General features: G+C 42.5%; 1 protein-coding gene across 1 annotated transcript in view; it reads right to left on the bottom strand.

Annotated features, from left to right (window-relative positions):
- MDGA2 (MAM domain containing glycosylphosphatidylinositol anchor 2) overlaps positions 1 to 21,677 on the bottom strand; it is a 394,454-nt gene that overhangs the window by 210,873 nt on the left and 161,904 nt on the right. Inside the window, exon 3 of the mRNA XM_056347493.1 lies at positions 12,758 to 12,932. Coding sequence (XP_056203468.1) covers positions 12,758 to 12,932 — 175 coding nt within the window. The remainder of the gene's footprint in view (positions 1 to 12,757; positions 12,933 to 21,677) is intronic.

Here is a 21,677-nt window from a genome sequence, read left to right as displayed (position 1 = left end):
CCTGCAAGGAATCGGGTGTGGTGCCTGGGGCAGCAGGCACAGCTCAGGGTCATTTCCCGGCATATCCATTTCTCAATAGGTTTTAAAGATAGACCTTTTTGTTATGATCAGTAAGTCACTACAGACCAGCATGCAAAGCTGCCTGGCAAGGCATAACAGTAGCAACAAGGGGCTAAAATGCAGTTTAGGAGAAGGACACGTACATTTTCAGAGTCCTCTGTATGGCTGGTCAGCTCAGGGGGTTTCACACAGAGCTGAAAATCAGATGTGCCGTTATGGAAGTTAAAAAAAAATAAAATTAAATTACATTAAATTACATGTAAATAAATAAATAAATAAAACAATATTTTTTAAAAAAAGACAAAACCCACAGCCAGCCAGCAGTCCCCCTTCCTTGCAGCCTACCAGAGATGCTCTGTGCTGCACCATGCAGGCACCCAGCGTTCAGACCGGAATGACCTGGTCTCCCAAAGGAGAACCCAGCTGCTCCCAGCACCCCCACCCATCCCCTCCACACACAAAACTCTTCTCCAGCCCAGCAGACCTTTCTGAGCTGAATTAAACCAATAAAGGTGACCATGAAAAACTGGATTTGAAAGCGTACCACAAACCAGGAATTTTGCAGCTCATGAAGCCAGCAAATCATTTCATCATTCTGGTTCAATTCTGAACATACAAGTATTTCGTTGTTTTACAAGCATTAAGCACAAACAAATTCAGGTTTTTTGGTTGTTTTGTGGTTTTGTTTTTTTTTTTCTTTCGCTTGTATAAAGATTTTTGTTGTAGAAAATAAAAATGCACACAAGCTAGTAAGGAACTGATAACATTTAACAGTTACTGCAAAGCTATTTAATTCAGTCTGAATAGTGTGTCTGCTGGGGGAGTAAAAGGTATTGAAATTACTGTAAGCGCTCCACATTTGCATTAATATTTTATGGTAGAGCTACCTCACTTGTTCCACAGTACACAGCTACATCTTTCCTTACTTTTTTCACACTGTTGCCATGGACCACTGCAGCGAATAATGTCCATGTGCACTGTGCTAGGCTTTGCTTCACCCTCTTCAACATGCTCGCTCTCAGCTCTTCACCACGTATGTCAGGAAAACATCTAGGGTGAACAGCAGAGGTGCAAGCGATTTCTACCAGTACTAGCTGAAACAGTCTCCAGGCCGCCATGACGAGCACCACCACCAAGGATAGCCTCAGAGACACCACCAGCACCCTGTTTCACAAGACTTCCAGGCAAAGTACAATCACAGTAATTAATGCCTCCACCAACCCCATCTTACCAGCTCTGCTGTTGCCTGCAAAACAAAAACATTCATGAAATTGTCTTAATCCAAAATCCACTGTCAGTCACCTACCACAAACTTGCTCATCTCCTCGGTCAAATCATAAGAACAAGATTCCCAGGCATTTGATATCCAATTTCCAAATTAGACATATAAGATAGCAAGAATAAAAATCCAAATCTACATGGAAACAGGACAGCTCTGATGTCAGAGGCTCCTGCAAAATAGGTGTACATCATTTAGATTTCCACTTTTTTAAGGGGAATGTTTGGTTCAACTCTGGTGGCTTTCACATGAATGGTGAAACGTACACGCAAATGTACAGTGAGACCTCCTTTTGCAACAACTCCACGAGAGCTTGGATGTGGCAGAGCACTCACTCTGCTCTCCCACATCAGGGAGCAAAACCTCAACTTGAAACCAGCACCAACACACTCCAAGGAACATGACATTTCCCCAGTCAGGGGAAGCAGAAACCTCTATACACTAACGTGTCACAACTGTATAAAAAGCAGGAATAAACCAGGTCTTGTGCAGTGAAAAGTATAGTCTTCAATCTTCAGATAAATACTTTTCCATAAAAAAAGGAAAAAGGCTGAAAAGTTACAGAAAACTTCATGAAATATATATATGCACTGAAATTAAAAAAACAAAACAAAACAAGCCCCAAAATAATTAAAAAAAACACACACAAAAAAAACCCAAACCACACATGAAAACCAAAGACAAATCTTTACAAAAGGCATTTCTGCCTGTATGCCTGAGGCAAACATCTTTTTGGACAATAAAGGGTAGCTCACTGATTTTTCATTGCCCTCTGAAATTCTGCAACACTCCCACCCTTGTCTGGGCGTTTTCCCTTACTTTCATGGAAGATGTGCATATGCATAGCAGGAACCTAATTTCACCCAACTGCTGCTAAGAAGCCTCTGATCTATTTGTGAGATTCCATCATTTGCCCTTCAGCTTCCTAAATGCATCTTCCTAAATGCATCCTCCACTGCAATCTTGCAACTCCTCAGGCGAACGTTAGGCAGAATAATTTTTTACGATCCAACTGTCCAGCCAAATGATTCATTAGAAAGACCGTGAAGGATAAGCAGGTTCTCCCAGGATAATGGAAGAGGCAGGAGCAAGTAACAGCCAAAGCGATGATAGGGAGAGGAAATCTGGCCCTTTCACATTTCTTTTAATGAAAGACACAATTTCTTCCAGACGTTTACCTCTTTTACTGCTCTGTTGCTTCAGCCATTGCAGAAATTCTCAGGCAGGGGCTTGAGTCCCCTCAGCCACCACCTGACACTGTGCCGAGTGGAGGGTTTTAAATCTCCTTTGACAGCACTGGGGGTCAGTTGTTTTCCTCCTCCATCACCTTCTCACTGTGCTCGCAGCAAAGCTGCAGTCGCGTGGTGGCCAACCTACACAAGGCATGGGTACTGCTGGTGAGCACACCCCTGGCTGCTGTTCCAGTGACCCCCAGAACGCTACACACACCTTTCTCTCTGAGCAGAAGAGAGTTTCAAAGTGGTGCTGGAAATAAAAACAAATGGATCCAAAAATAGCGTGTGGCGAGTTTGGGCATTCGTACATCTGCCCATAGCTTCACCTGTTGTTTCTGGCTCACCTAGGCTGCTGACCACCCAAAAATCCCACTGTGGCTACAAGCCAGCCATGGAGCAAAGGGTGCCTGCTCACTGCCCAAGGACAAGAGTGATGCTAATGCAGGTGAGCTGTAGGGACACAGTCACAACAGACCTGCCCAAACCCAACAGTGCAAGAAGCCATGATAATACGGCTTAGTACCAACCCGGCCACACCAATATCCAGCTTTCTGCAGCATCTCCGATGCTCCCACAGCAAAGCCTCGTGCATGCAAGCGTGGCATCTCTAAAGCGGCTGCTTGCACCCCTCTCCTCTTCCCACAGCAAAACTTTCACTTTCCAAACACATTTTCAGCCCCAAAGCCCCTATACTTAGTCTGGATTGAACCCAAACCTTTGTGGTTTTGCGAATTAAGAAATGAACGAGGGTCTGATGAAGACTCTGACATCATCAGACACCTCAGCTGCTGTCAGTCCTGTGCTGGTCCAGTGCAGACCAAGGCACAGCGCTGCCGGAGCTGCCCACCTCAGCCAGCCTAACCTCTCCCCACCAGGCTGCGTGCTGCAGAGAGATCTGCAGGTCCTCTGGTCCACCAGAAGACTGGTGGTTACTGGTCCTCTTCCAGTAACCACCAAGCACAGCTGTTTTCAGAGGCTTTAATGTTGCAGTGCACAAATTTGGCCTCAGAGGGGGAATAACTGGAAACACACAAATTAACTTTATATTTCTCTCATGTTGAAAGATTACAATTATCAATATTGGAAAGGTTTTAAATGCTTTCCATCTGCATAATATTTCATTTCAAAGTGTCTTCTTTTATTGTATCATGAAAGAAAAAGTGATGAAAGATGAATATATTTGCTTTCCTTATATGCCAATACTTATGCTATTGCTTTATATTAATTTTCCTCTTTAAAAAAAAAATTGCATTGATTATTTCTGGTCTTTCATTCAACTGTGTGAATGAGGATTTAAGCGTGTCACTGGGCTTCTAATGAATGAAAGGCCAAAAAAGAAGATCAAGTAACATATCAATGAATATTGGTATATACCAGAGATGGAAATTAAAAATGTCATTGCAGTAAGAACGCATGATTCACTGCAGGCAGTACAAGGCGAACACAAGTCAAATAGACAGCAGAGAAAATAATGAAGCAGCTGAAGTATATTTTCAATCCCTGAATTACATCTTAATTGCTGTGGCCAGGAGACCGATATAAACATCTGCAGGGAAGCGTGCAGAAAATATGTGCCATGAATGCTTGGGATTAAGATGCCACCCAAGCCCAAGCAGGAACTATCCCCACTGCAAAGCACAACAGGAGCCGAATGTGTGCTATGCACATCTGCAACCAGCCCCTTGCACCAACGCTGCTCCATCACAGACAGCATGGAGCCCAGTGCTTCAGCACCCAAGCAGCGCTCTGAGCGCACTCAGAAGGTACCAAAGCATCAACATCACAACAGATTCTCCCCCTGTGAACCCCAGAGCAAAAAAGGACTAAGCTGCTACTCAGGTATTATACTAATATTAATAGTCCAACAGCTACATCTATGTTACTCAGAAATAAAAGAAAATAAACAAGGAATACAATAGTGGTCAGGACAGAGCTCCCACTCCCATGCATGCATCATTCACTCTCTTCAAAACCATTCTAGCAGCAACAATAACATGTGAATCTACAGAAGTGGAAGCTGACAGTGCCTATATTTTAAAATCCAGAGGCTATTTAGGACAGAGAAAGCTGAGTGAGTGGAAAGAGATTTCTTTACAACTCTTGTTGAATGAAAACTAGAAAACATGGGATGCTGAAAGACCAAAACATGGCAATTACCTAAGGAGGTACTTCCAGAGTCACCAGAAAGCACCATTTTATCACCAAAGTTGCATGTATAAAATAGATAGCCCACAGTTATAAATCCTCCATGTGAACTTACGCATTAATTGCTTCAGTAGAATTAGTGTTAAAGCTCATTTTTAAATACTTTTCCATATAAAACTCCCCATGCTCTTTCCTTCTCAGTGTCAGGCAGACTTGGCCACGTACTGGCAGTGTGGTGAGAGAATCGGAGGGCAGCCTTATCATTCAAGAAGAACAGACAATTATCTCATCCAGACAAAAACAGCACTCCAGGAGAAAGCACCACCCCCTCCTCATCCCAGCAAAAGTTTAAACCCAGCTTCTCTGGCTCCTTAGGACTGCGGTGAACCAGGGAGGGCTGAGAAGGACATGGAGCAATGCGCGGAGTAGCTGTTAGCTTCAGCTAATTCCCATTCCCAGTACTGCATCTTCATTATCACATCTATTTTCCTCTACCTAAGTGAGCGTACCATACTAGTTGTGTGTGCACGTGTGTATACGCCATTTATGAAAAGATAAAGCAAAGCTGTGGCTTCCTGACAGGCACGTCTGAGCCCTCTGGCACTGCATCGCAGCAGAGGTTGGGCATGATGCAGAGTACTTCTGCAGTGGCCCAACAGAGCAATTATTGGGAGTGAAATAATTATCAACATCGCATTTGATTCTGCAACCTAACAATAGGATTTGTGCAGCGGGCAGAAAATTAGGGGTGAATTTGGACCGCTGGGTGTGGGGATGGAGCGGTATGACTGCCATTCAGTGATGGCAGAGATGGAGAGCAGCACAACGAAATCCCCCTGCACTACACTCAACATTTCCCTGCAACATCCTTTACCAGATTGATAAGGGAAATTAGCATCACAGTTTCTAAATTACAGACCCTGTGTTGCCTCTGAATAACACTTCTCTTGCAGACTCGTGATTGCACATGCTACTAGGCGACACACTCGAACACCGAAGATTAGCAGTTTGATATTTTTGTCGTTTGACACGTATTATCGGCAGCATTTTGTGTCATCCCAAGCTAGGAAAGCTGCGATGCTCTTTGTTTGCTAAAATAATCTGTCAGCACTGAACATGTTTCAGTCAATCCCACATCATGAACGCTGAAGCTGGGAGGTCCCATCCCTCCTGACTCCAGGGCTGAGTTGCATCAAAATGCCCGAAAGACAGGTACAACCACAGGAGGTATTTTATCAGAGCCTCCATTCTGAGACAGGAATTGATGAGCTTTCATGCATGACACCTATGAAAAGGGTAGCCTTCAGAATAAAATGGTCCGTAACATGTGAGGCATCAAGACAGGGTTTGGAACTGAGACCAAAGCTAGGACCTGCTTTCATCTCTTTCTGACTTCAAAGTCCTGATGCTTCCCGATGATGTTCACAGCTATCCCAGGGCAAATGCTCTAGTTGTCAACAACACAAACTTCCTTGTGGCAAAAGAGGCAACGGACAGCAAAAAACAGCTGCAGCCACACACCATGAGACCCATCAGAGAAGCCGAAACCATCCAATAACCAATAAAAAAATGAAATGAGAGATTTGAACCTGGAAATGAAAGAGTTAGGGAAATCTCACAGGTGGTAAGCAGAGATCTAAGACAACTACGACTCCACAAATACGCATGCACACCAGCAGGTATTTGGGAGGAACTACCTGAGGGGGCTACAGGAACCTTCCCCCTCCTACTGCACTTGGGTTACACAGGGCAGTGGAATTAGTCCAGGGCATATTCCCACCACAGGAGAAACCGAGTGCTGCAAATAAGCTGCATCAGTTGCCGCAATGTTATTGCGGTGGAAAAGCAGCCAAAATCCAGTGCGCATGGAAGTGGTTGATGGTGGACGGACTCCACTTATTTCATGTGAACAGAAATACCCTGTGCTGGATCTAACTAATCTTGTGTAAAGGGACAGATTCTGGAAAGAGAGCTGCAAGCAAAGATTTATGTGAATCTCACAACAAAAGAAATGGTCATTTCCCCCAAACCCCCAGACCAACCTTTTAGTCCTGGAATTACAGATTTTCACAACAAGCAATGCTTTCTGCATAATGCATGTCTCTCTTCTACCATGCGATAAAAGCTTAACCTATCTGTGCACTATATCTGTTTGATTGTTTGATAAACATTTTTCGTCTTGACTACCAAATGGATTTCAGAATTTTTTAAATGTAAACCTCACCTTTTACTCCACCTTCTTTTACTCAAGCTGTGCCGCCTGCCCTTGTGTCCAAAAGAATACATGAAGCAAAAGGAATACAAAAATACATCTTCAGTGAAGCAATCAGTACTTCTTTTAATTTAAAATCTGGTAAATTGTGTTGCAGCACTACCAAAACCAGCTGGCCGCAACAAGGCTCTTACTATCCCATACCAAGTTAACTTCAATAACTAGTTCCCGCACCTTGCCCCGGCACAGTCACCGGTGCCCCACAAGGTTTCAAGAGTTCATCTACTGTCTGTGCTGTTTCTTCATCCTTTTCGAAAGGCCAGACCCTCTACTTCTTGCCTCTGCCGCATCTGGCTTTATCCTTCTTTAGACGCCTATCCCAGCCATCCTCTCCTCATCCAGGCCCCCTTCTTCTCCCCCCAGGATCTCTCCTACATCTGGGGCACTCTCCCTTCATCCAGTCCATCTCTTTCTTACCCCTTAGAGCTATTTAACTCCTTAGCAGGAACCAGCCACAGCTGCACCTTATCCACATCAGCCAACCCACCGCCCCTGAAGCCAGCCCACAGCTGTATATTATCAATGTTAATTAACCTGCCTTCATTCTGCTATAATTCCTCTACAAATTGTCCTTCAGAAATAAGCAGAAAAGTTTTCTTGTAGGAGCTCTGCTTCTTTGAATAAAAATAATTTATACCATAAGTTTCCTTCCTTATAAAAGGAGAAAGTGTCCTCCATAAGTCAAGCAAAAATTTTCCTAGGAGTCAAGTACAAAAGCTTTTTCTTCAAAGAGGGAAGATGAGATGTACTTTAAAGAGATACTTCCAGAAAAAGAAGAAAAAGAGTTCAAGTCTAGGATGAATACAGCTTGGATATATGAAGCAGTTTCTTCTCCTGGTAGCTCAATGAGAATGGAAACCTCCCTCCTGAGAATACACCGCCAAGGGGACCGAGTGCGTTTGTTTTAATCTGATGTGAGAAACCAGGCTCTTCAGCCAGAGCTGGGAGAGCAAAAGCCTATTTTCTTAGACACTTAAAGTAAGGACAGAAAGTTGTCTTCTAAAGAAGAGATTGTTCCTTGCCTATTTAGCACAGCCGCATTCCCCCAGACAGCAAAAAGGAGATCTTCCTGGAAAAAACTAGCAAAGAAAATCAAGAAGATGTGTCGTGAAGTGTTGGAAAGAGACTCTGTGCCTGCCCAGGAACAGGCACGAACTCCTCTCTCTTTCCAGGAGTAGCTATAGATGAAGGGAGAACTTTGGCAACACTAAACCACCCTTCCCGCACCCACCCCCCCCACCCACCCTCCGCCTTCACCTTTGTAACATTCAAGTATTTTGACACCAGACCAAAAGGGACTGCTCGTTTTCCAAGGTTTGACTTAGATATGCGTATGTTAAAGGAACAGAAGAGGTTGCAGCCTAGTTTATCATAATCCATGACAGCTTTAACTACAAGTAGGTATGGTACCGCCACCCGCGGAAATGCCAGCAAAACTCCCTTTCCTCCACGGGGCACCACTAAAACCAGTGTCACAACTAAATGGAACTTGATGGGAGTGCTGCACTGAAGGGCTTTCCTTGAGCTCTCAGAGATTTAGTCATCTAGCAGGCTAATGTCAAACAAGACCAGCCCATGAGAACACACAGTTACAGATCTGACTGTAGGCAGTTCTTTGTGAAGCACTTTTTTCCCTTCAGTCCGGCAGAGGATTTACTCCCCTGGCTATTTTTGAAATAATTGCATGAGTTTAGTTTAACTCCTTAACTGTGCTCCTCAGCCACGAAAGTAGTTATAAACTGTTTGGAGGTTTAACTTCTTAGAGCAGAAAAAGATACTACGCCCTCAAGCAACGTGTAATTGGGATAACAGCCAGATAGTTTTTACAAAGTGGTTAATCATAATTACAGGGTACATGAAAATGATACCAAGTAAACCTTTAGGCCTGTATTGAACTTGCAGAGATCAAGGAATAAGACACATCTATCTGTGAACACTAATATTATTTACTTCCAAATACCGAATGAAGGTTCCATCTGGACCCTGCTATGCAATGTGTCAACTGAGACCCTGCCCCCACTCCTTGCAGATTGTCCCAAACAGAGACAGGGATGGAGATATTCACAGGAGCGCAGTTCACTCTCTACTTTCCCAACCACATCTTGGGCAAGACCCAAACTACAGCTATAACCTGCTCCAGGAGGACCTGCCTTAGTAGGGGGTTGGAGTAGGTAGTCTCCTGAGGTCCCTTCTAACCCCAGCCTCTCTGGGATTCTGGGATTCTATCAGGCCAAGCACAAGCACAGGTGTCCTACCACAGCCAGGTTTCTGTAAATGCTCTGCAGCTACCCAAGAGCTTTACTTTAGATCTTCTTTACAGAAGACACATCAAGAGCCTCTTGAACACCTCGGAGCATGCAGTCAGAAGACTTGGTCAGAGTCATCTGAGATCATGAGTAACTGATAATGGTATTCTGAGACTTCCTTAACAGACAAGCCGCCTGGCACGTGCAGCAACACGCAAAACATGTGGCAAATTCTGATGGAGCCTTCCTGCAAAAACAAAACTAAAAGCATTTTTCCAGACTGCAGTCCATAAAAATAATGTAACCACCCCTTCTCCTCTCACACAGCCCAACACTCTGGCTCATTCACCACTTATATCTGTACAATTAATTACTGCAGTAGCGGCAAATGTGGGTCCAAGTGCTGCTGAACGCCAGAGCTAACTGGAAAATGAAAAACAGGAAATTACGGGAGACTGAGCCTTCACATCCAAATGTTGATATCGCAAGTTCCCAACCAGCCAGCAAGTCAATAATGGAGATGAATGAGGAAACAAAGATCTTCTGTGGATATTTTTTGAGCAATGCATTTTCAAACTACACAGATATAGTGCCTTTTCAGATTTTAAATTAGAGGCTGAAGACTTAAATTAGCCCTTAGGAAGCATTCCTGATCCAAAACTAATGTGGAACACAACTTTAATACTGTTTTCTCTCTTTAGCTGTACAAGCCAAGATGCTTCCAATGTCATTTTTTTCAGCTACACAGTTTTTAAGAAATACAAACATTTTACTTGTTTTGTTAAACTCTTTTGGGGCTTTCATTGAAAAATTAAAAACCTTTCTTGCTTTAATGATGAAGTTTTGCTTTCGAAAAGGAGCATCATCTGGTTTCCACAGGGTTGTTTTTGACAGTTACCTAAATCTGAAAATAAACTGTCTTTCTCTATGTAATTTTACTAAATATGTGTTCACTAATAAAACCACCCATTTTGAATAGAAAATGTTGGCTATGTATTTGTGATCCTTATGGCTCGTTTGGGGGTCTCTGAGCAAAGGTGTCTCATGGGCAATTCAGGAAAACACACCCATCCCGACACTCCTGGTCAGTACTGGCCAGAGCTCTTGACATGGCACACACAACATGCGATCTATAAAGTAAATACCCAACAAAGAGAAAATCAACCCAGAAAATTTCAACTAAGAGAAGACAAAAGTATTTTAAGCTACTTGGAAATGTTGACATGAACATTTCAATTTCCAATACTTTGATTTCTTATGAGCTTTTCTGTAGTGTACAGGGCTTTTTTTCTATCTTTTTCACAGCTAGATCCAATCTTCACTGGCACCTTAAGCTTCCTGCAGCAATACTGTGTGTCTGCAAATATTTGGCCATTAACAGAAGAAAATACCCAGTGAAATATGAGTCTGCATACAAAGGCAAATCACCTAGGATTTGATCATAGCTGGGACCTTAAGTTTGTCATGTTTCAGAAATACATCACCTGTATTTGAGGTATATTAGCAATCAGCATATGATGTAAAAACCAAAATTAAAGATCATCTGTATTTGAGGTATATTAACAAGCAGCATGTGATGTAAAAAACAAAATTAAACCTGTAATAAATCCAAGACAGCAAATCCAAAACCACATATTAATGGCTAAACAAAATATGCTACAAGAAAAAGCCATATTCCAGGAGGAAGTCTGAATGAAATTCAAGAAAAATACAGATCTCAAAACCCAATCTCTCTCAGCCTTTCCTGTTCAGACCACGTAGTATTCCAGTCATGAGACTGCTTTTCCTGCCAACATCAGTTTCACAGCCATGCTTAAGATTAAGAAGTAAGGAGAATTTAACACATGGGTGCTGGGCTAAGAGAGAAATGCCTTAACGGCATCCAAAAGAAGAGGCTTAAATGTTTGCTCTTGGGGTTTGTATTGAACAACTACAGAGGGCTGAACGAAGTGCCTTCAGCAGCCGTGTGTGCGTGAGGGCTCAGAGGGGCAGCAGTGCCGAGACCACAGCCGGCACCGCTGAGTGCTGCCTGGACCAGGCATCCTGCGCGCTCCTCACCACAAACCTCGCGCCAGCCCCGTGACAAGGAATGCTGTGCGTGGTGTGCTTGTGTTCAGTTGTTGCAGTTGCCTGTTCACTTATTTCACTCCAACAAGATAATGAGCAGTCACTTCCTAATTCAGTTATTGTTCATAAAGGATTGAGAAATTTGGCACTGGTATGTTATAGCTTGTTAAGCACTAGGCTAAATGCACACTAGGTAAGAAAATCCCCCAAAAGGCAGTTGCCCCCCTCCATCAATCAATCCCATAACTAATCCACAACAACGTTTCACCACTTGGGTCTCTAAATTAACATAGATCCTGAGATACATCTGACAGAGAGAGGGCACTTTTGAGGAAACACAAGCCCAATGCCGGTGTAGTCATAGGACTTGAGAGACTAAAGGGTTAACTTCAGGTTCTAGTTATTCGTTTAACTATTTATGTGGCATGTACACATATCTGTTTACACGATACTACTTGCATTAGAAGAGTCTCCAAATGTACATTGCAAAGACTTTCTCTCTTTGGAGTATTTCAGACAGATTTTGAACAGTTTTTCTTCATCTGAAGTGTACACAAACCCACAGTTGTTTGAGGCATTCCAGTCTTCTCACTTGCCAGCAGCTGAGTCCAGTCACACAATTTACAGACTCAGACGCAAAGGTTACCACTAAACCTACAGCAATCAACTACCTGGTACAAGCGAGAGCCACACTTTGTCTGACCAGCCCACTCACTGACACTGCAGTCTGTGCAAGTCAGACTGGGCTTTATTAATTTTTATTATTATTATTCCATTTTGTGCATTTATTGCAGTATGATGTTTTCAATTGTTTCCTCTTATTCTGTTGGCTTTGGTAGCCAAATCCATCGTAATCCCAATACTCAGTATTTTTCACTGGCCAACATTTCAAGTGCAGCTTTTCAAACTGGTTCACAGGAAGATGAAGAGATTGACATTACAAAAAAAACCCAACAACAACAACAACAAAAACACACACCACCACCGAAACAAAAAGCAGAAAAACCCAAACCAAGACAAAAAACTGTTCCACAGCAATTAAAGCAGAATAGCAAATAACATCTGTATTTGCTCCCATCTCAGTTTCGAGGGCAAATGCAACCAAATGTACAAGAGATTAAAGGCTGTGTGAGGTACCAGACCTTCACCCTGTGGAAGCTGCAGACAAATCTTCCTCTGATATCTAAGAATGCTGAGTCGTACCTGAGCTTCATCTTTCTTACAGAAGCATTGTGATTTTGTTTAAAGGTATCTCCATATGTGAGCAGCCCCACCTGACTTCCCTGGAAGCAGCCACAGGTCTTTTGACCATAAATACTCCCAAAAGAAACAGAATCCACCCTACAGTGCTGCTTAAAACCGGAACTCACAAAGACCTGGTCACTTCTTTGTAACGCCAGATATTATAAGATAATAAAAAACATAGTAAGAACTTCCCAAGCAGTTTACTTACAGTACACATCCACTCTTATAGACTTTATGGCTGGCGAACCCAAGCCGTTCTCAGCCTTGCAGTAGTAGCGTCCTCCTTGGTGCCGCTGAATGTTGGATATCCTCAGAGTTTCATTGAAGACACTTGAATCTTGAAATCTGTCAGAGGCACTTCCTGCTGTTTTGGTCCACCTGATCTGAGCAAGCACCAAAAAAGATTGTTACTTTAAGTCTGTAAAAGTCAGCAAAGTCCAGATCTCTTCACAAAATCGAGAACCGCATGTGCGGCAGTCAGGATTTTGTGTTGGAGGACTCGTGGAACTTCTCCAGCAAACTGAATAGCTCACGCTTTCACCCAAACACTTCACCCAAGAGCCCCTGAATAGTAATCTTGTATTTATCACCCTCTCTTAGAAATAACTGATCACTTTTCATGGAAACACTCTATAAAAAATCAATGCCACTAGCAGAGACACAGAGAACAACTCTATGCCACCATCAGTGACACACAACTGGAACGGCTGCAGAACAATTCCCTGTGAACAGCGACAAGCAGAGCTCACCAGAAAAGGTGGCTGTACTTGGGCACCAAACGTGGGTAGTTTTCACTGAAATCGTATTCGTGAAAGATGAGGGCACATTGGAAAGCACCTTCAAAACAACTGATGGATTATCTTTTAGTACAATCCAATTTTAAGGAATCAAACGATCAGTTGCTTGGAACTGCAACAAACTTCTTGCATGTATTTATTCAAATAGGTGGTTTGCTTTTTTAAATGTCATTCATAGCATTTACAGATTTCTTTACTCTGGTAATTATTTTCCAAAAGTGAAGACTTTTTAAAGAGAATATTTTAATTGCAAAGCCATAAAAATGCCAGTAACAGCCCACTACAACCAAGAGGTGCACAGAGGTGGATATGCCCATTGCTAACCCCAAAGCTTGATGACCCCAGTCCTTGCCTGCATGACTCAGTGGGCTAAGCTGTCTCATCAAATGCACCAGACCTCCAGAGACTCCCCAGCTACCTCCTCCTCTTTCATTTCACACTAATTCAATGACCAGGACAAGCAACATTCAGTTCCAGACCAAAACAGCTTTTTTAAATAGTACATTTTTCTTGCCTATAGAGGCCACAAGTGGGATGCTTGCATGAACAGGCGTTTGTATTTCTTCTGAAGCTTCCAAAGCTGTCTCTTCTCAACCCTATCCACTAATTCTATGCCAGTATGAAGACCAACAATTCTGTAGTCACTGATAAAATGAGATTGACACAAGACAAGATAATAAATATTTGGCTCCTAGTTCCCAAGCTACAGTCTCCAAAGATTGTCCAAAAGTAGTGAGTACAGCCATGATTTAAAGAACGGCATTTACACACTGATCCATTGGGATCTGCTAGGCAGGCTGTCTACAAGCAGCCTTGAGCTGGACCAGACGTCGCATCCTTGGCAGCGCAGGCAGTGCATGCCTGCCACCGGTAGCAAGTGCCCATCTCTGTGCCCACTGGGCACGCTGTGCTTCTAGCCCTCTCCCATGTGAATGAAGGTCCCATGGCTGAGCCACGTGGCCCTTGGTGGGCACCGAGGTGGCCGTGTCACCTTGGCTGGAGGGAGATCATTCCCCCAGGGTGCAGAGACAATTGAGTTCCACCACTCTCAGTCCTGACCCAGGACCAGGTTCTGGATCCTAGTCACCTGCCGAAAAGCACAAGGTGGTCAGGGGTCAGTCTTCCTCTCATCAGGAACTCCACCTGGAGAGGACGGATCTTCTACAAAAGGCTCTTAACTGAAAAACTCATGACCAGCTGTAACACATGTAAATTCTCTCCCCTTGAAATAAGAGCAGGCGTGGGCTTCAGAGGCTGAAATTACAGCAAACAATTCCTCAAAAAAACTTTTCATTATCTTCCTGGCTTGTTAAATTCATAAGCCCGACTGGCTTTGCCCTCTTGCTCGGTGACCTGCATAACTCTCACATGGTTGTGCTGCTCTGGGATAAAGCAAATATGCCTGAACTCCACATCTACAACATTTGGTCTGCATGTGAGAGAGACGCTATTAGCACTGCTATATTTACCAGTCTCAATCTGTCTGTACTTCTATTCTAAACTCTTGGCTTCGGGGCTTTTTAAATCATCCATATAAATGTGCTGCAGGATAATTTTGGAACACACACTCAGCTTCTGCATGCTGCAGAATACAATTTCATCATATATATATATATATATATTATATATATATATATATATATATATATAAGCGGTATCTTAAATACATTTAAAGTATTTTAAAACCGTTTCTAAGATGTTCGTTAAATCTCTTGTGTGTTTTATTTCCTTTATGTAATCAGAATTGTAAAAACAGCTTGATTTTTAACTGGAAAAAAATTAATATTATGACTTCTCTTTCCCTCCCCTTCCTCTCTCACAGAAAGTTTCCAGTGGAAGGCAGTCTGCCCTATCAAAAGAACATTTAACTTAAATAATGTGTTAGAAGTATTATCAGCATCTATGGAACTGGTAATGTTACATAACTTACACAGCTTTTTTTTGATACTGTCAGAGATTTATCATTTTTATCAATGCAAAAGCCTTCCACCTCCACTACATCTTAACATTGATGTATTGATCTCTTTATTATAAGGAATTTTAACAGGATGCTGTTTTCCCATTAACAAAAGTAGAGATTTCAGCTTTAAAAAATTGATGTATACAGGTATGTTTTAGAGGAAAAGGGAGCAATTTATTTAAATTAACTAATTTTGTACTTTATATAGAGACCCCTGAAGAATAAAAGGAATACCTCAACTCGATTCTCTCTTAAAAGATATCCTCCAGGAATGTCCTCTGCTTTAACTTCAGTTCATTATTTACCTTAGCTTTACCTCAACATACACACAAAAGCACGCTGATCAATATTGCATTGTGATTTATTGAATGCACTGTGAAGAAAGATGACTCTCAAACCCCACGCTAACGCAGCAATCAAAAACTGGGCATAGGAAAGCCAGGTGTCTGAGACCAAACACCCCTTCAGAGAGGTCCTCAGTGCTTTCACTCACTGCAAGCTGCAGTTCATGCTTTGGGGTGACATCCAACGACTTTTAAAAGACTGAAACCACCAAATCAATCCTCAGAGGTGGAGCACCTCACGGCTCGAGTGTCCAAGCCCCCATCACTGCTTAACACTGTGACCTTCAGAGCAGATGCTGCCACAGCACTGACATTGTCCCATTTTCAAAGTGAGGACCAGTGGCAAAGGGGGACTGTGGGCTTGTGGGACATTGTGGCAGGTATCAGCCACAAATCCCAAAGCATCATCCACGATTCTTTATGGCAGAGGATTCAGAAAGCCTCTAGATGACTAGCTTAAAGAAAAAAAAGGAGAAAAGAAAAAAAATGCATTGGATTCTACATTCACACAGTTCAGATAGAGTATTTTCAAATAACTTGGCACAAAACAATGGCTCACCCAGATGCACTTTATTGGTGTTTGCAATTCATAATCTGCTCCTGTTTGAAATCTCACAGTTCCTAGTGCAGAAGCAGCACTGTGTGCTCTGTGTGTCTACTCAGATAGTGTGGATAGCATAAGAAGTAAATAAATACTGTTCCACCAAGAACTCAAAGCCATTCTTGCTTGTAATGCATTTTTAATTAAAAAGTGACGTCTGCACATCATGGCATACACAAATTGGACTAATAAATGTTAATCCATTATGCAGATACTCACTTGCTAGTTTCTAAGGATGCAATTTCCCAGATTACTCACTGTTACTCGAATGCACGCTTGGGAATCCCACCCATGCATTGTCATTGCTCTGCCATATGACTATGGTCTTCATTTACAAATTTATATTTTTTTTCCTTTCCTTTTCTTTCTTTCTTGCAAAACATGCAGGAGTGAAAAAAAATTATTTATGAACAATTCAATTAAAAATTTTTCAACTTTTACAAATTAGGAAATTATGACCCATCTTGCCCTATCACGACAGATGTACTTGTGTGACTTGTATATGCCCATAAGTTCCCGAACCATCAATATCTTTGACAGTGTATTATTGGCTTAAGCACATGTCCTAAGAGGCACAGTCATATTTCACCCTACAGCTTCAGTTTTCTCAGTGAGCTTTCCTGCAACTTCAGTAGGAGTTGTAGACTTTACATTTTAAAAAACCACAGATTAAAATAACAATCTCTGGGAATATTTTGCCTAACTTTTTTCAGCTTCAACAAAGTAATCATGCCCAAAAAATAAGCAGCAGAATAAGTAAAATATTTAATTCTGACATTACAAAAATGAAACACTTCTGTTTTACATACTGTCTTCATCAAAAACAATAAATATTAAAATAACTTTACTCTGAAAACATTTTCCTTGGTTCAAAACAGCAACCACCACCAACCACCCCCCAGAATAACCCAAAAAAAAACAATTTTGCAATGGTAACTTTTCTTTTTCCCATGGAAATGGTGGAAAACGAGGTTTTGAGAATCTTTTTCTTATACACAACACCAAAATCTGCCTAACAGAGCAACTGTAAGTAAATACATTCCTTAAAACACAGTCGGTGCTCGCATTGGGGGTTGGTATTGCATCCCGCTGCCACTGACTGCAGTCACTGCCTTCTGACATCAGTAAGGAAACATGGATGAGGAGAACCTCCCGATCACTGTTATAATCCCCAGATCCCTGCCTCAGATTAAAGTCCTCCTTTGTATGCAAACAGAGCCTTTGGAAAAAGCCATCTTAAACATACCCACCACCTCTCCTCCAAAAAAAGGGAAAAAAAACCCTTAATTTATTTTTCCATTATTATTTTTGTTCTTAGGAGAGCAATGACTGGGGCAGCAGCTACTGAAGGCAAGAAGCCCTTGCCACCTTCACAATCAACACCAAGAACACAGTACACAGCAGACGGTTTTTTTGGGGCCATGAAAGCGAAAGTGATTTCTGCTCCTTTAGTTAAGGAAACTACCTGGAGCAGTTTTGAACATAAGCATCCTCCCTGACCTCCTACTTCTCTACAGTGGGGACATCACCACGCTGCAGACCTCAGTGCCCTGTGCGGTGTACCCAAGCTCGTCTGAAATGGGGCAGCCCAGGGTCTACCACAGCCCTGTAGAGAGTGTCATATGCTGCTCTGTTGGACAATGAACAAAACAACAAAAAAAAAATACTCTATAGAACACACACAAAAAGAAACTAAGAAAACTCCAGGAGAGTGCACTGGATCCAAGTTTGCATTGCCTGACTCCAGGGGAGGCCATTCGTACCTACGTGCGATAAGACAAGTGGAACATGCTTTGACCCCAAACCGCCTTTTTTTTCAGTGAGCTCCCCCTTCTCTTCCTGCAAGTCACACAGCCCAATGACAGCAGGGCAGATGTAAACCACCACTGCAGGAGTGGCAGGGAGGGATTTTGTTCCAGACGTATACAGGCCCAGGTTCACAGTGGAGAGCAAGTAATTCACCTCCAAGGTTTCTGCACAGAACTGCTCAACACCCTTGGCACAAATCATAGAATGGTTTGGGTTGGAAGAGACCATAAAGACCACCTATTTCCCACCTCCCTGCCATGGGCAGAGCCCCCTCCCCCCACCCAGGCTGCTCCCAGCCCCATCCAGCCTGGCCTTGGGCACTGCCAGGGATGGGGCACCCACAGCTGCTCTGGGCAGCCTGGGCCAGCGCCTTGCCACCCTCATGGGGAACAATTTCTTCCTAATATCTCATCTACATCTCCCCTCTTTCAGTTTAAAGCCATTCCTCCTTGTCCTGTCATTCCATGCCCTTGTAAAAAGTCCCTCCCCAGCTTCCCTGTCATTCCCTTTAGGTACTGGACCATCACCAGCTGGATTGAACAGCTCCTTGTCTGAACAGGTGCCCTCTCACTTGTGCCCAGACAAACACTTCTCCAGGGCCTTTTGATGACTCAAGGGACAGTCAAATCAAAGGTACACCTCCAAGGATTTCTAAATATTCTTGCCTCGGTCACCTAAAACAAGTCACAGCTATTCCTGCAATCATGCCCACAAGCCAGGAGATACAGCATGAGCACACCACCTTGCACTTACTTTTGCAAGGACATGTTTACTCAAGGAAATCTTGCACACTTTCACCAGGTCATTATCACCATACATGAAAGGAAAGCATACACATGTCTAAATTATGGGATTAGCTACCCCTGTACCTAAATGAAACGGGAGGGGGATGCTGTATTTTGATTTTTAGCAAACCAGAGGCAGCATGATGCAGCATGCCCGGTGAGAGAAAGGTTACAAAACGTTTGTCGTTACTGGAATAGATAGTGCTACAGGCTCTGAATATGCAACAGTGGTATGAAAAAATTCTCTTCCTATTTATTTCACATGATCATGTCTGAAATACTGGGCTTGAAACTGGCTTCAGGTAAAAGTATTGTTCATTGTTCAAAACTTCTTACGTGGAATATTAGAGTGGCAAAACAGCCATCTCGAAGCCAGCCCTGCTTACTGTGAAAAAATGATGACTCTCTATCTTGGGCAGGGCAAGAAAGTTCTCATCAGTGTGAAACCAAATGCAGGACTGGAGAGTCTTTGGTTTCCAAATGTACTTCTTAAAGTTTGCAATAGCTAGGATGCATGCACCTCGGAAGACTGGGTTTCATTGCTCCACACTTGGACCGCTCAAACTTCACAGAAACACAAGAAAGAAAACAGCACCGTCCCCAGGCCAGGCGTGCAACTGATGCTGTCTGCCTTCATGGGACGACTTGTGTGCTTATGTTTACACAAGCAGTAATGCTTCAACAGGCTGGCATGCAAAAGCACAATTTATTACTCATCTAACTAAAAGCAGTCTATGACAGTAACTGTTAGCATGCAGGACATGATCAGCTCTGATGCAGTGCCAGAGATCACAGAGAAATTGTTACTTTCCAGCTTGATTGCTTTAACACATAGGAAAAAAAAAAAGACTTCTTTTATTCTCCAGCAGAGGAAAAACTGTGGTTATTAATTACAGAGAAAATCAGCATTAAAACCACACAGTTTAAGCAATTAAGTTCTACAGAAGAACTTTGTTCATAGTACACTTTAGCTCAAAACATAGCAGTCACAGAGCGCTGTGGCTGGAGTCTATGGATGAAAACCGTAATCTTGTGCCTCCAAAATGGTTTTGCTGCAATAAATGAAAGGGTCAAGAAGAGTAACCGAAGACTTCAGCATCTGATAATGTGATAAAAACTATATCTAAGCTGGCTATTCCTTCATCTCTGAACTTCCTGCACTTCTGCAAGACAGATGATTTATACCTAACCCCAAGTTACCCAATGGTACCCAAACCCCACCGTAGCACCTTTGGGGTAATGTAGTACCCCAAAGGCAGGAGGTTTGTATGAACTGACACCCTATGCACACATATGACACATCTCATGGCTACTCTGAGCAAAACACAGCTCCTCCAAACAGCACAGCACAGCACAGCACATCCAGCTCCTTGTGTCAGGCAACTTTTATAGCAATCATGTGAAACATCATCGTATCCCCCCATCACCTCAGGCCAATCAACCTGCATGCCATGTACAACATGACACGTTGATCACGTACTGCCACTAAAGAAAACAGCAGGCCTGAATTCCAGTTTTAGGTCTGAAGACAGAAATCAGGTTATTATGTAGCAATAGGGTACATACACCTTAAGCAGTCCAAATTTGTTTTAATTCCTATTAGCACTAATAGAAATCTCCCAGATGTGAATGAACAGAATAGCCACCCAAAAAAAGACCAAAGATGGCAACAAATCTAAGTCCTACACGTGCCACAAACTCCTTCTCAGAGCTGGCACTGATTTTTACATACATATATATATATATATATTGATTTATATATACATGCTGCAAAGGTATTTGTGGAACTTTGGCACACCACAGCTCAGCACCCATGGAGCTGATGGAGCAGCATCCATCCCAGGCGTGCCACCAGGCAGCCGGCACAGGGATGGGGTAGTCCAGACCTGCACAGAATCACAGAACCCACCAGCATGGTGGAGTCTGGTAAGGGAAGGGTGTGCTTTAGGTAAGGACATGCCCCCCAAAAAATATATACTTTTTGTTGTTGTTGTTGTTGTTTTGGTCTTTCATGTTATTTGTCCATTTGACTTTCAGAGAGGTTTTCCTCAACAAAAATTGTGTTTTTAAAAACAATTTCTCTGGTGCTACAATTTCAAGGCAGCAAGGTCACTTCACTGTTCTCAAATTTAGAAGGCTCATGTCTCAGTTGTTCCACCCAGAAACATACGTGTCATCATCAAAACTCTTGAAAATTAGGTGCCACGCTGGTCTAAGACATATGAACACCAAAAAATAAGAATTTGGCTTTCAAAGCGCAGAGGAACAATTTCTTACAGTCAGAGTCTGAAACCCTAAAGATTAGGTGGATGTAGGTGAAGAAATTTTTAGTGATCACTGAACAATTTAAGAGGAAATTAATGAATGGATCCTGAAGACAGGAATATTGCAGTCATTAGGTAAATTGGTAAAACAATTTTTCTTTAGATCTTCCTTAAAGCACCTTGCTTAGTTGAATTAGTCTGTGTTTCTTTACGAAGAGGTAGTGTCTGGGGAAACATCGATACGTACTTTCTCAAAACATCTTTGAGTAACCTGTTAAATGATTAATTGCAGCAATTTATTCTAGTTTGACTATAATGTTTTTCCTTATGACTTTAAGATGTGTTTCACTGCTGCAAAAATTAGCACTTTTATACTGAATAATCAATACACATTTTACTATAAATATCTCACTGAAGGATGAAGTTTTTTTCATTCTGCATGGCAGGAAAATACCTTCCCCAGCATTAACTGGGAAGGACTGAGTTCAATGAATTTCACGAAGCCTTGTTTCTACTGAGTTCAGTATCATTTTCAAATTGTCAATAGCTATAGTACTTCAAAGGTCTT

Source organism: Falco biarmicus, chromosome 7 (assembly GCF_023638135.1).
Source record: "Falco biarmicus isolate bFalBia1 chromosome 7, bFalBia1.pri, whole genome shotgun sequence".
NCBI lineage: Eukaryota > Metazoa > Chordata > Aves > Falconiformes > Falconidae > Falco > Falco biarmicus.
This window is presented reverse-complemented; position numbering and strand designations above follow the sequence as displayed.